General features: G+C 41.3%; 1 protein-coding gene and 1 pseudogene across 2 annotated transcripts; one reads left to right on the top strand and one right to left on the bottom strand.

Moving 5' to 3' along the window:
• The first annotated feature begins 6,011 nt into the window (after nucleotides 1-6,011).
• On the top strand, nucleotides 6,012-6,843 carry LOC133254121 (HIG1 domain family member 1A, mitochondrial-like; annotated as a pseudogene).
• Nucleotides 6,844-11,206: 4,363 nt separating this feature from the next.
• SF3B5 (splicing factor 3b subunit 5) lies at nucleotides 11,207-11,928 on the bottom strand. Of its 2 annotated transcripts, none has more exons than XM_061428203.1 (2): nucleotides 11,526-11,928; nucleotides 11,207-11,420 (listed from the first exon to the last, which is right to left on the bottom strand). In XM_061428203.1, the coding sequence occupies exon 1, from the start codon at nucleotides 11,804-11,806 to the stop codon at nucleotides 11,546-11,548; it is 261 nt and encodes an 86-aa protein (XP_061284187.1). In that variant the 5' UTR covers nucleotides 11,807-11,928; the 3' UTR covers nucleotides 11,207-11,420; nucleotides 11,526-11,545. The 2 variants fall into 2 exon arrangements, with proteins under 2 accessions (XP_061284187.1, XP_061284188.1); XM_061428204.1 differs by having other exon boundaries at nucleotides 11,522-11,928.
• Between the last annotated feature and the right edge of the window lie 269 nt (nucleotides 11,929-12,197).

The following is a 12,197-nucleotide window of genomic DNA, read 5'->3' on the forward strand; positions in this document are numbered from 1 at the left end:
GATTCAGCAAATGAAGTTATTGAGTACCTGATATTCTAGAATTGGGCGATGCCCTGATGTACTATGTAATTAACTATGACTTTATTTTTATCCTCTTTAAATTATATGTTTAGTTTTCTGAGGAACTGACAAACAGTTTCATTTGTATATTTTTTAAAACACAAAATACTTCTATGTCAGATGGGTGGGTAGGTAGGTAGATAGACAGACTGAGAGAGACAGATGTCTGGTGGAATGGATAAACTGAAAAAACACTCATAGAAGTCATTTCAGTGGTGAGGATGGAATTGATATGAGAAGAGAGGAAAAATTAGGCTAGGAGTGATCAAAGGGAACATTAGTTTTATCTGTAGTGCTTCCTTTCAGTTTTTTGAAGGGCCATACTCACATATATTATTTGAAAAATTATTTTAAAAATGGGAAAGAGGGAAGTAAATTTGATAGAATATAAACAGTTGTCAATTTGAGGTAGAAGGAATATCCATGTTATACTGTTCTTTATACCATTCTTTTTTTTAATTAGAGAAAACAATTTTTTTTCTAAAAAAAATATTACTTGATCTATATAAAAATTGGTGAAGGAGATAGGATCATGATATAATATTATCCTTACTGTAAAAGGCAGAGTTCTGAAATAGTGGTGGGTCAGAACCAGGAGTAGGACTCTGGTCTGCTGGTGGAGGGCTTGAAGAGGAAAGGGGGGCTGAAGAGGTGAACACCCTAAATTCTTTGATGCTGTGTGCCAAAACCCCTGAAATTGCTTATTTGTTCCCCATTTTTGATGATATGAAGACATTTCTGATCTGAAGTTGGCTGCTTTTGTAAGGCAACATGGAGGAAGAACGAATGAGGTTCAGGAGAATATAGCAACAAGAGGCAAGGCTAGGGGACAGATAACAACTGAGGACAGTTGATGGGAAAAGAGGGGAGTGGAAGAAAGGAAGGATTCTGAAGTAACACAGATCAAAGTCAGAGAGCTTCAAAGGGCCGTTTGCAGCAGGCCATTTGTGCCAGCCAGAGATGAGATGGATTTTCCCAAGTCTTGATTTCCTACCAGCACCCCTGACCTCTTCCCAGGTTTCACTATTTCCGTGCTAAGTGACTGAGAGGGCAGGTATGTGTAATGTGTGTATTGTAGGTAAGGAAAACGAAGGACAGGAGGAGCCTGGAAGGAATGTGGGATGTGAGATAAAAAGCCCGTTAAATTAAGAACAAACTGTCATCTCTCTGAAGTAGACCAACTGTTGGCTGTCAGATCATTCAAAGCCGACGCTTTGTCAGATATATCTTCCAGACACTAACAAAATTAGTAAACAAAAACTTCCAAATTCCTCAATAACATTTCTTTTTTCACATCCTTGCCATGGAAAAAGATCGCTTCATAACTAATTTGTGCAATATAATTAAGTCTCTTTTGTTTCTAATGTCTTTAAGTTGCTAGTTTTAGAGACATGAACAGCATCAGGGCTGAGAACAAAGAACTCTTCACTCACAAATGTACTTATTTTCAGCTGAGGAAATTAGAATAATCTAAGAAGGAAAGGAAAGTTATCTGTGGTTATGACTTCCACCTACACACTGCCAGCAAATTCATTTTCCTCAAGCTCAGGGCTGAATACATCATTTCTCTATTCAAATTTCTCTCGCTGACAAAAGCAATATCCCCCCCAAAAAAATTTCTCAAAATTATATTGGTATTTCTTGAGAAAAGGAACTACTAGTTCAAATAAGTTTAGAAAATGATAAGCAAAATTTCTTACTGCAGAACTTTAAAAAATTAACCTGAAGCATGCAACTGCATGGTGTAGAGCAACTCTGAAACTTATTTAACCAAAATATTCCCTTGCCCCTATTCCCTCCCAAACCCCTACCCCCAAAAAACCATCTGTAACTTTTCATGGAATTAGAATTCTGTGAGACATAGTTTGAAAATCTTGAACGACCTTGTGAAAAGCCTGGATGCTAAAATCAGACCTGGGTGTAAGTCCCTGCTCAACCACTTAGTAGCTGAGTGATATTATGCTAACAACTTAATTTTTCCTATTTGTGTTTGCTTTTTGGTAGAAAGGGATAACCACCTTTTCAGGGCCGTTGTGAACATTAACTGAGATAACATTGTTATCCCTGGATTTAGGCCTCAACCTGCTTTTCCAGCCTTCTGAAGAAAACAAGGACCAGAGAGTGAAGGGCCATGAGTTATTGGAAGTCATGGTAAGGTTTTAAATAGGAGTAAGTGTTTGAATTCTCCTGCTCTTCCTAGGGCAGCTTGTTCATATCTCCAGAGCATGGTCATGCCTTGCCCTGGTTTTACACATATAAGTCTTACTTATTACTCAAGATCCTTCTCAAAAGCCTCTTTCTCAACAATGCCCTCTTCCATTCCTTCACAGGCAGTTTGTAAATTCTTGTAAACTCTCTCACCTTTTTTTCTCTATACCTTTCTTCTAGCACTCAACTCATGCCATTACAGATCACAGGTATTTATATGGTACTGTATTTATTTCCCTGACAAGTATCCTTCTAAGGTAGCGTCCTTATTTTGTCCCATCCTTGTAAGTGTGATACTGTGATCTGTAGTATTCATTACATATCTGTTAAAGAGAAATATGTTTATCACTTTATGGTTCACAAAGTGGCTTTCTAATTACACCACTGAAATAAACATAAAAAGAACTGGTTTTCTCCCATTAGCAGAAATCTACAAGTTTAGAGCTCCTTCCAAAAATTCCTTCCAAAGAGCATCATCTGCTGCCCTCCTGTGTTTGATTCAAAAATTATTTCATACCAGTACAGAGTTACAGGTTCAATTATATGTATTTGGACCGCATTTTATTTACTTTCAAAGCCTTGAGTGGATTTTTCCTACATAAGTGATTATTCCCATTAAAATTATCTTTATTCAATACATTTCAAATTACTTTTTTTTAGTGTTATATAAGAACTTTCACATTGGTTTGATAGTCCTTCATTATAACCTACTAAACTTTTAATATTTCCATTTTTTATCTGAGGCAGTAACTTATTCCCAATTATTCTAATATGATTTTCTACCTGTTTGGGCAACAGTATGTTTAAGACTTTGTACTTTGGAACTAGAAAGACCTGGTTCAAATCCTGGCTTAGCCACAGAGCATCTGTGTGACCTTGGGCAAACAGCTTTTCTGAAACTGTTTCATCTGTAAAACAAAGATAATTCCTCCTAGAGATCACATCAGATAAAACACTTCAGTTCAGTTCAGTTTAGTTCAGTCGCTCAGTCGTGTCCGACTCTTTGCGACCCCATGAATCGCAGCACAACAGGCCTCCCTGTCCATCACCAACTCCTGGAGTTCACTCAGACTCATGTCCATTGAGTCAGTGATGCCATCCAGCCATCTCATCCTCTGTCGTCCCCTTCTCCTCCTGCCCCCAATCCCTCCCAGCATCAGAGTCTTTTCCAATGAGTCAACTCTTCGCATGAGGTGGCCAAAGTACTGGAGTTTCAGCTTTAGCATCATTCCGTCCAAAGAAATCCCAGGGCTGATCTCCTTCAGAATGGACTGGTTGGATCTCCTTGCAGTCCAAGGGACTCTCAAGAGTCTTCTCCAGCACCACAGTTCAAAAGCATCAATTCTTCGGTGCTCAGCCTTCTTCACAGTCCAACTCTCACATCCATACATGACCACAGGAAAAACCATAGCCTTGACTAGACAGACCTTTGTTGGCAAAGTAATGTCTCTGCTTTTGAATATGCTGTCTAGGTTGGTCATAACTTTCCTTCCAAGGAGTAAGCGTCTTTTAATTTCATGGCTGCAATCACCATCTGCAGTGATTTGGGAGCCTCCCAAAATAAAGTCTGACACTGTTTCCACTGTTTCCCCATCTATTTCCCACGAAGTGATGGGACTGGATGCCATGATCTTCGTTTTCTGAATGTTGAGCTTTAAGCCAACTTTTTCACTCTCCACTTTCACTTTCACCAAGAGGCTTTTTAGTTCCTCTTCACTTTCTGCCATAAGGGTGGTGTCATCTGCATATCTGAGGTTATTAATATTTCTCCCAGCAATCTTGATTCCAGCTTGTGCTTCTTCCAGTCCAGCGTTTCTCATGATGTACTCTGCATAGAAGTTAAATAAGCAGGGTGACAATATACAGCCTTGACGAACTCCTTTTCCTATTTGGAACCAGTCTGTTGTTCCATGTCCAGTTCTAACTGCACACTTAGTACACAATAAAAGCTATCAATATATTAGCTATTATTACTATCTGAGAAGCATGTTTTCAAATATCTCCTTCCTTTGCTCTGACCTACTCTAGTAAACTTGAAGACTGCCTAAAACATAAATTAGTATACTGTCTAAATTAAGCCTTATCTTTTCACATTCAACACAACATTTATTGAACACTTGTGATATGCTGACACCATTTGAGACACTTGAGATTTATCAAGTAGTAAAACAGACCCAAATCCTTGTCCCTGTGAATCCTGAGAGTATAAATTCAAGCCAGTTTATGTATGTCTCTATGTTTCTAACTTTCTTCTAAATTCCTGCAGTTCTTTACTGTCCACATTTTCATTTGATTCTTTATATAAACTACCCTATACTATATATCCAGTCTCTTCCTATTTCCAATGTGGGTTGTCATCTCTCCTGGTCTACTGCTACACATTCCAATTAGAGACAAGGGCTCACTCTCATTCCAGTTTTGTAAGGATGAGGATTTACAGCTTGACTCCTATTCTTTATAGGGGGAAAAGCATCAGTATTGACACTTTATCTGCTGACAATTATAGTCCATTCTCTGTTACATTACCTATATCTATTCTCAACATAACAGCCAGAAAGACCCCTTTAAAAAGTGGTTCAGTTGTTTTCCTGGAAATGATGGCCCATTTCATTCATTTTCTGAGAAAATATCTGCTAAATACTCAAGTCTTGTTGTTGTTCAGTTGCTCAGTCGTGTCCGACTCTTTGCAACATGGACTGCAGCATGCCAGGCATCCCTGTCCTTCACCATCTCCCAGTGCTTGCTCAAACTCATGTCCATTGAGTTGGTGATGCCATCCAACCAAGTCTAAATAATATAGTTTAATCTATCAGTCTATCGGTTTTTTTTCCAAGTGAAAATGGTGGATATTTCAGAGAATCTGTGAAGTTGACACTATTTTAATAATACTTAGATTTTACTATTTTAACAATAATACTTAGATTTTATTTGCCATTTTCACTGCATTATCTTGATATAAAAGCAATCATAAATAAAACTACTAGCTGCTGCTGCTGCTGCTAAGTCGCTTCAGTTGTGTCCAACTCTGTGCGACCCCACAGATGGCAGCCCATGAGGCTCCCCCGTCCCTGGGGTTCTCCAGGCAAGAACACTGGAGTGGGTTGCCATTTCCTCCTCCACTGCATGAAAGTGAAAAGTGAAAGTGAAGTCACTCAGTCGTGTCCGACTCTTAGCGACCTCATGGACTGCAGCCTTCCAGGCTCCTCCGTCCATGGGATTTTCCAGGCGAGTACTGGAGTGGGGTGCCATTGCCTTCTCCGAAACTACTAGCACTTAGCATCAATCAAGATAGTGACACCAAACTACTAGTAGTCATTGTATTCTTCACTGCCATATACTCTCAACAAAAATAAACAAAATAAAAAATCAACTCCGTTTCACTTAAGAATGTCCTTGACTGGGGCTTCCCTGGTGGCTCAGTGCTAAAGAATCCCCATGCCAAATCCGGGGACACAGGTTCAATCCCTGATCTGGGAAGATCCCACTTGTCTTGGAGCAGCATAGCCCATGTGCTGCAAATATTGAGCCTGTGCTCTAGAGCCCACGTGCCACAACTACTGAAGCCCACGTGCCCTGGAACCTGTGCTCCACAACAAAAAAAGCCCGCCCACAATGAGAAGCCCGTGCATTGCAACGAAGAGTAGCCCCTGCTTACCACAACTAGAGAAAAGCCCATGCAGCAACCAAGACCCAGCACAGGCAAAAATAAATAAAATTATTTTTAAAAAGAATGTCCTTGAGAATACGGTAGGAACCTGAAACGTCTTGAAGTTGTCTGAAGAGTCTTCAATCACTATGTCAAGCGACACAGATATTTCTCTTTCTTCATATGATGAAGATCAGGGATCTAAACTTATCTGAAAAGCTAGAGAGGCACCATTTGTCCCCATTGGAATGGCAGGTTTTGCAGCAATTGTTGCATATGGATTACATAGATTGAAGAGCAGGGGACATACTAAAATGTCTGTTCACCTGATCCACATGCGTGTGGCAGCCCAAGGCTTTGTTGTGGGAGCAATGACTCTTGGTATGGGCTATTCCCTGTATCAAGAATTCTGGGGGAAACCTAAACCTTAGAAGAGGAGATGCTGTCTTGGTCGTCTCGGTGGTGCTTGCTTTAGTTAGACATCTCATATTGAGGTTATATGTTTATGCTGAAAATAAATTGTTTGGGTCAGACAAGAACATGGTAATTTGAAAACTGGCCTCCTTTCTTGCAGGCTTGATTTGCCTGGTGACCAAGTTACTGGTGACTAGTTCACTAGCTAGGTCATTCAGGGGAGTCAGACCAGCACAAAAGAAACATGTCACTTTTAAATACACTTGATAGTGGTACCTGTCCACCTTCTTAAACTCTTCTGTTGAAATTAGTTCTAAAGAAGACAACATGGCAATCCTGAAAATGCTCCCAGTTGCTGCAGAATATCATATGCTTTTGATGTAATGTAGGAATCCTATTTACCCCAGTTAATGTAACTTTCTGACGGCCTTGTGGACTGAGTACTGTTTTAAGGGCTGGTTGGCTCTTGAGGAACCCTTTCAGAACAGTGCATGGAATACAACATTATAAACCTCCCTGCAAGTCTGTGTGTGTTTTTAAACCAAAACTAAAAAGCTGGTAACAGAGCCACTTTGAAGTAGTATTTATTTTAGAATCATAAACATGAGAGTAACTTAACTTGTGGATCCCTTTTAGCTCTTTAGTAATTGCAGAATTATATTTTGCTGCTGTTATATTAGAATAATTTTAAATTATTTTGAAACATGTATTTTAAGTGCTAATGCAAAGGTAAATGAAAAACACTTTTTAAATGTGTGCAGTATGTTTATTTTCTCCAAAAGTATCATCAACTAAATAAAATCCCTACAATGGAAGTCATTGATGAGCAAGCTGGTTTGGTCAGACATTATACAAACTTTGGTATATCACAGAATGCTTTGTTGTACTTGTGAATTCTCGTCTAACCTGAATTTACATTCCATGGTGATAACATGGTAAATGTAGTGTTATTAAAGTAAATGAACACATCAAAAAAAAAAAAAAAGAATGTCCTTGATGAAATAAAACTGATTTTATGAACTCTTAGCCCACAAGGACACATCTTTTCAAGTGATCACAATTGGTAGTATGCATAAACCATTTCTGCTGCCACCAAAGCACAGTGGTTTTTTCAAGAAAAAGCACTTGTTATTATTTGAGTTGCAGACTAAATGGACTCTTTTTCTCTCTCTCTCTCAAGGAACATCATTCTTTACTTGTAAGACTGACAAACTGCAGTTATGTAGAATTTGGTATTTGACAGATATTTTCTTGAAAATGAACCAAGTAGGCTTGTCACTTTAAGGAAAAAAACAGACAAGATTTGCTACCAGTGACCAAATTTAGGCTATCAAGTAAAAACTTCAAACTGTGGGAAACTTACACCATCACTGTTAGTTTTTCAGCTTACTATTTCTGCTTTACTGATTATGCCAAAGCCTTTGACTGTGTGCACAATAAACTGTGGAAAACTCTGAAAGAGAATGGGAATACCAGTCCGCCTGACCTACCTCTTAAGAAACCTGTATGCAGGTCAGGAAGCAACAGTTAGAACTGGACATGGAACAGACTCGTTCCAAATAGGAAAAGGAGTACATCAAGGCTGTATATTGTCACCCTGCTTATTTAACTTCTATGCAGAGTACATCATGAGAAACGCTGGGCTGGAGGAAGCACAAGCTGGAATCAAGATTGCTGGGAGAAATATCAGTAACCTCAGATATGCAGATGACACCACCCTTATGGCAGAAAGTGAAGAGGAACTAAAGAGCCTCTTGATGAAAGTGAAAGAGGAGAGTGAAAAAGTTGGCTTAAAGCTCAACATTCAGAAAACGAAGATCATGCCATCTGGTCCCATCACTTCATGGCAAATAGGTGGGGAAATAGTGGAAACAGTGGCTGACTTTATTTTTTGGGGCTCCAAAATCATTGCAGATGGTGATTGCAGCCATGAAATTAAAAGACACTTACTCCTTGGAAGGAAGGTTATGACCAACCTAGACAGCATATTCAAAAGCAGAGACATTACTTTGCCAACAAAGGTCCATCTAGTCCAAGGCTATGGTTTTTCTAGTAGTCATGTATGGATGTGAGAGTTGGACTATAAGGAAAGCTGAGTGCCAAAGAATTGATGCTTTTGAACTGTGGTGTTGGAGAAGACTCTTGAGAGTCCTTTGCACTGCAAGGAGATCCAACCAGTCCATCCTAAAGGAGATCAGTCCTGGGTGTTCATTGGAAGGACTGATGTTGAAGCTGAAACTCCCAATACCTTGGCCACTTGATGCGAAGAGCTGACTCATTTGAAAACACCCTGATGTTGGGAAAGATTGAGGGCAGGAGGAAAAGGGGACGATAGAGGATGAGATGGTTGGATGGCATCACCGACTCAGTGGACGTGGGTTTGGGTGGATTCCAGGAGTTGGTGATGGATAGAGAGGCCTGACGTGCTGCAGTTCATAGGGTCGCAAAGGGTCGGACACTTGAGCGACTGAACTGAACACTAAGACTTTTCTCAAGAGATCAGCAATGATACAATATGCACAAAGTACAGTATTTTGGTACATACAATGAAATGTGTCAACACTTAGAAGGCCTATATAATTCAGTGAGCCAACACTTTCCAAATGAGCAATTCAAGATATTACAAAATCATATATGGGTAAGATTAGATCCATTCAATGCTCAACATAGATTAATGCATTTTAATATAATAGAGAATGAAAGGTTGATCATATCTTACGTTGTATCTAAGATATTTGAAAAGGCTATTAAAATATTTCTCCCCTACTATATATTTATGTGAAGTGGGTTTTTTTTTAAAAGATGACTTAAAAAAAAATGTGTTCTTTGGTTGTGCTGGGTCTTCACTGATGCACAAGGGTTTTCTCTAGTAGCAGCAAGTGGGGGCTATTTTGTTGCAGCCCATGGGTTTCTCACTGCAGTGGCTTCTCTTGCTGTGGAGCACAGGCTTTAGGTGCATGGGCTTCAGTATTTGCAGGATTTGGGCTCAGTTGTTGTCGCCTGCAGCTTCTAGGGTGCACAAGCTTCAGTAGTTATGGCGCACAGGCTTAGTTGCTCTGCAGCATAGGTAATGTTCCCAGACCAGGAATCAAACCCTTGTACAGGAAGTCCTGAAGTGGGTTTTTTCATACTTCAGCCAAAATTTCGTATTCTAGGAGTTTGAATGCATAAGCAGATAAAATAATACAGCTGTCTTATATTAAGTCGGACATTGAAGAAGGGGGCTTCCTTGGTGACTCAGATGGCAAAGAATCTGCCCGCAACACAGGAGACGCAGGTTTGATCCCTGGGTCAGGAAGATCCCCTGGAGGAGGAAATGGCAACCCATTCCAGTATTCTTGCCTAGAGAATTCCATCAACAGAGAAGCCTGGTGGGGTACAGTCCATGGGGTCACAGAGTCAGACATAACTGAGCAATTAACACCTTTATATACTGACACTGAAGTCATATGCAAAGTTGTTTTAAAAAAAAGACACCATCTTTCTCACTAAATTGTTTTGAAAGTTATTTTTCATAAAAAATTCTCGTTAACATGTAATGGTCTTTTATTGTTATTTATTTATTTATGGTTGCACTGGGTCTTTGTTGCCGTGTGTAGGCTCTCTCTAGTTGTGGAGAGTGGGTTTCTCATTGTGCTGGCTTCTCTTTTAGCGGAGCACAGGCTCTAGAGCAGATGAGCTTCAGTAGTTGCAGCGCCCAGGTTTAGTTGCCCCGCGGCATTTGGAAACTTCCTGGACCAGAGATCAAACCCATGTCCCCTATATTGGCAGGCAGATTCTTAACTGCTGGCCCACCAGGGAAGTCCTGTTATTGTTATTTTAAAATGAATTACCAGGTATTTTAAGTATTTCTCAGTTTTAATTTTTAATTTGGTGACTATCAACAGCTATAACCAAAGACAAAAGCTCTATGGGAGCCTTGAAGAATTTTAAAGGACATAATGGCATTCCAAGGCCAATATGCTTGAGACTCACTGATCTAAAATGTGTCAGACCATATCGCCTAATAGTCTTCCAATGGCTCCCCATATTCTCAGGATAAGAGCCACAAGTCCTTACATAGGCCCACCAGGCTCTACTCTTATCTGTTCCCTCTCCATAAGCTATACCTCCACTCTCCCCCGGCTCATTCCCTTCAGCCATACTTGTTTCTTTACTCTTCATCCAATAAGCCATACACAATCCGTCTTAGGTACTTTTCACTGGAAGTTTTCTCTGCCTGGAAAGTAATTTCCCCTGTTTTCTGCATGGCTATTTGCCTCACTTCCTTAAAGTCTCTGCACAAATGTCACCTTCTCAATAGTCTAACATGAGGCAGCCTATTTAAAACTGCAATGCTACTGCTACTCCATTCTCCACAGTACCTTCTAACATTTGCTTATTATCTACAACTGATGCAGTGTGCTGCTCCCCCAACGAGTGTTAATATAAGCCCCTAAAGTATGGAAAATGCCTGCCACATAGGACTCAAAAAATATTTGTTGAATGTTGAATGAATGAAAGAATTCGTCTGACAGCTTGTCAAGTCTCAAGACACATCCACAAAGTCCCAAAAGGATGCAATCTGCAGAGAGAGGACAATGCCAGCAAAGATTTTTTTTTTTTGAATGAAAGAAAAAGAAGGGATACGATGATCACAAATTTCAATACTGAAAGCGTTATGGGCCTGAAAAAAGCTCTTGGGAAAAGTCCGGGTTGGGGAATGTTATAAAGGTTGGGCAGGATGCATTTAAGTGTCTGGCCCTGAACTACCTGCCCAACCCCTTCCTAACCCTCCCCTTCTTTATCCCTCCTATTCTCCCGCCTCCCCAGAAGCCACAGTTCCAAAGCCCTCCCTGGACCCCTCCACCAGAACACAAGTAGTCCACACCAAGAGACTTAAACATTTCTAAACTTTATGTAAAAAGCAACAATCAACTAGCCGAAAACGAGCCTCTAAATTCCGTCTCACTCCAGTGCCGTCTTCTCTAAAGTTTGCTCCACGGTCCAGTCACAGTTCTCAGGGGTCCTGGCGGTCTCCCAACGCTGTGTTCCACAGGAAAACAGGGTCCACAGGAAGGCAGGTCATGCGGGACGCCCTGGGTAAGCACCTCTGTACAAGGAAGCACGAGAAGCAGAGACATTGAGAATCAGTTCACTTAAAAACAAGCGAGAATGCAGGCAAACCCGGGGAACTCAGGGACAGGTACTCACGTACAGCGGCGATACCGCGGGGTCTCAGTTCTCCTCCGGCTTGTCGGCTGGTGGGCCGCAAGGCTGCAGCATCTTCTCCATCAAGTTGAAGCGGACTCGCGCTTTGCTCTCATTCTCGGCAATGGCGAAGTAGTTGAGAAGATCGAAGTGGCCCATGTAGGAGCAGTAGGAGTCGCGGTGCTGGTTCACCAGCCATTCCCACTTCGTGGTGTCCGCGTGGCCGGTGCCGATGTACTTGGACTGCAGATGCTCTAGCTGGCTGTGAATGGTGTAGCGGTCCGTCATCTCACCGCTTTTCCCTTTGCTCCCAGGTGAAAGGCAGCCGACTACAGGAAGGCGCTCTGGAACTTCAAGCGGGACTGCGGACTCTCCGAACCCACGCGGTCGCAGGCGGATGGCGTCACAGCGACGAAGCCACGCAGATTCGCGGTCCCAGGTCTCAGAGGCGGAAGCAGAAGTGTATTCTGTCTCCGAATTGGAGTTGCCTAGGCGACGCTACAAGTGGGCCGCCCCTGTAGGGAGTCCCGCCCCCTTCGCAGAGCGTTGCATGCTGGTCCTTTTAGTAGCCCTTTCCTAAAAGGAGCTTTGCATGCTGGGACTTGTGGTCTCTGAGGGCTGGTAACACATGCTTTTTAGGAACCCAATTCAGGAGACATGGGTTCTAGCCTTGGGTCGG

This window comes from Bos javanicus, chromosome 9, assembly GCF_032452875.1.
Source record: "Bos javanicus breed banteng chromosome 9, ARS-OSU_banteng_1.0, whole genome shotgun sequence".
In the NCBI taxonomy this organism is placed as follows: Eukaryota; Metazoa; Chordata; class Mammalia; order Artiodactyla; family Bovidae; genus Bos; species Bos javanicus.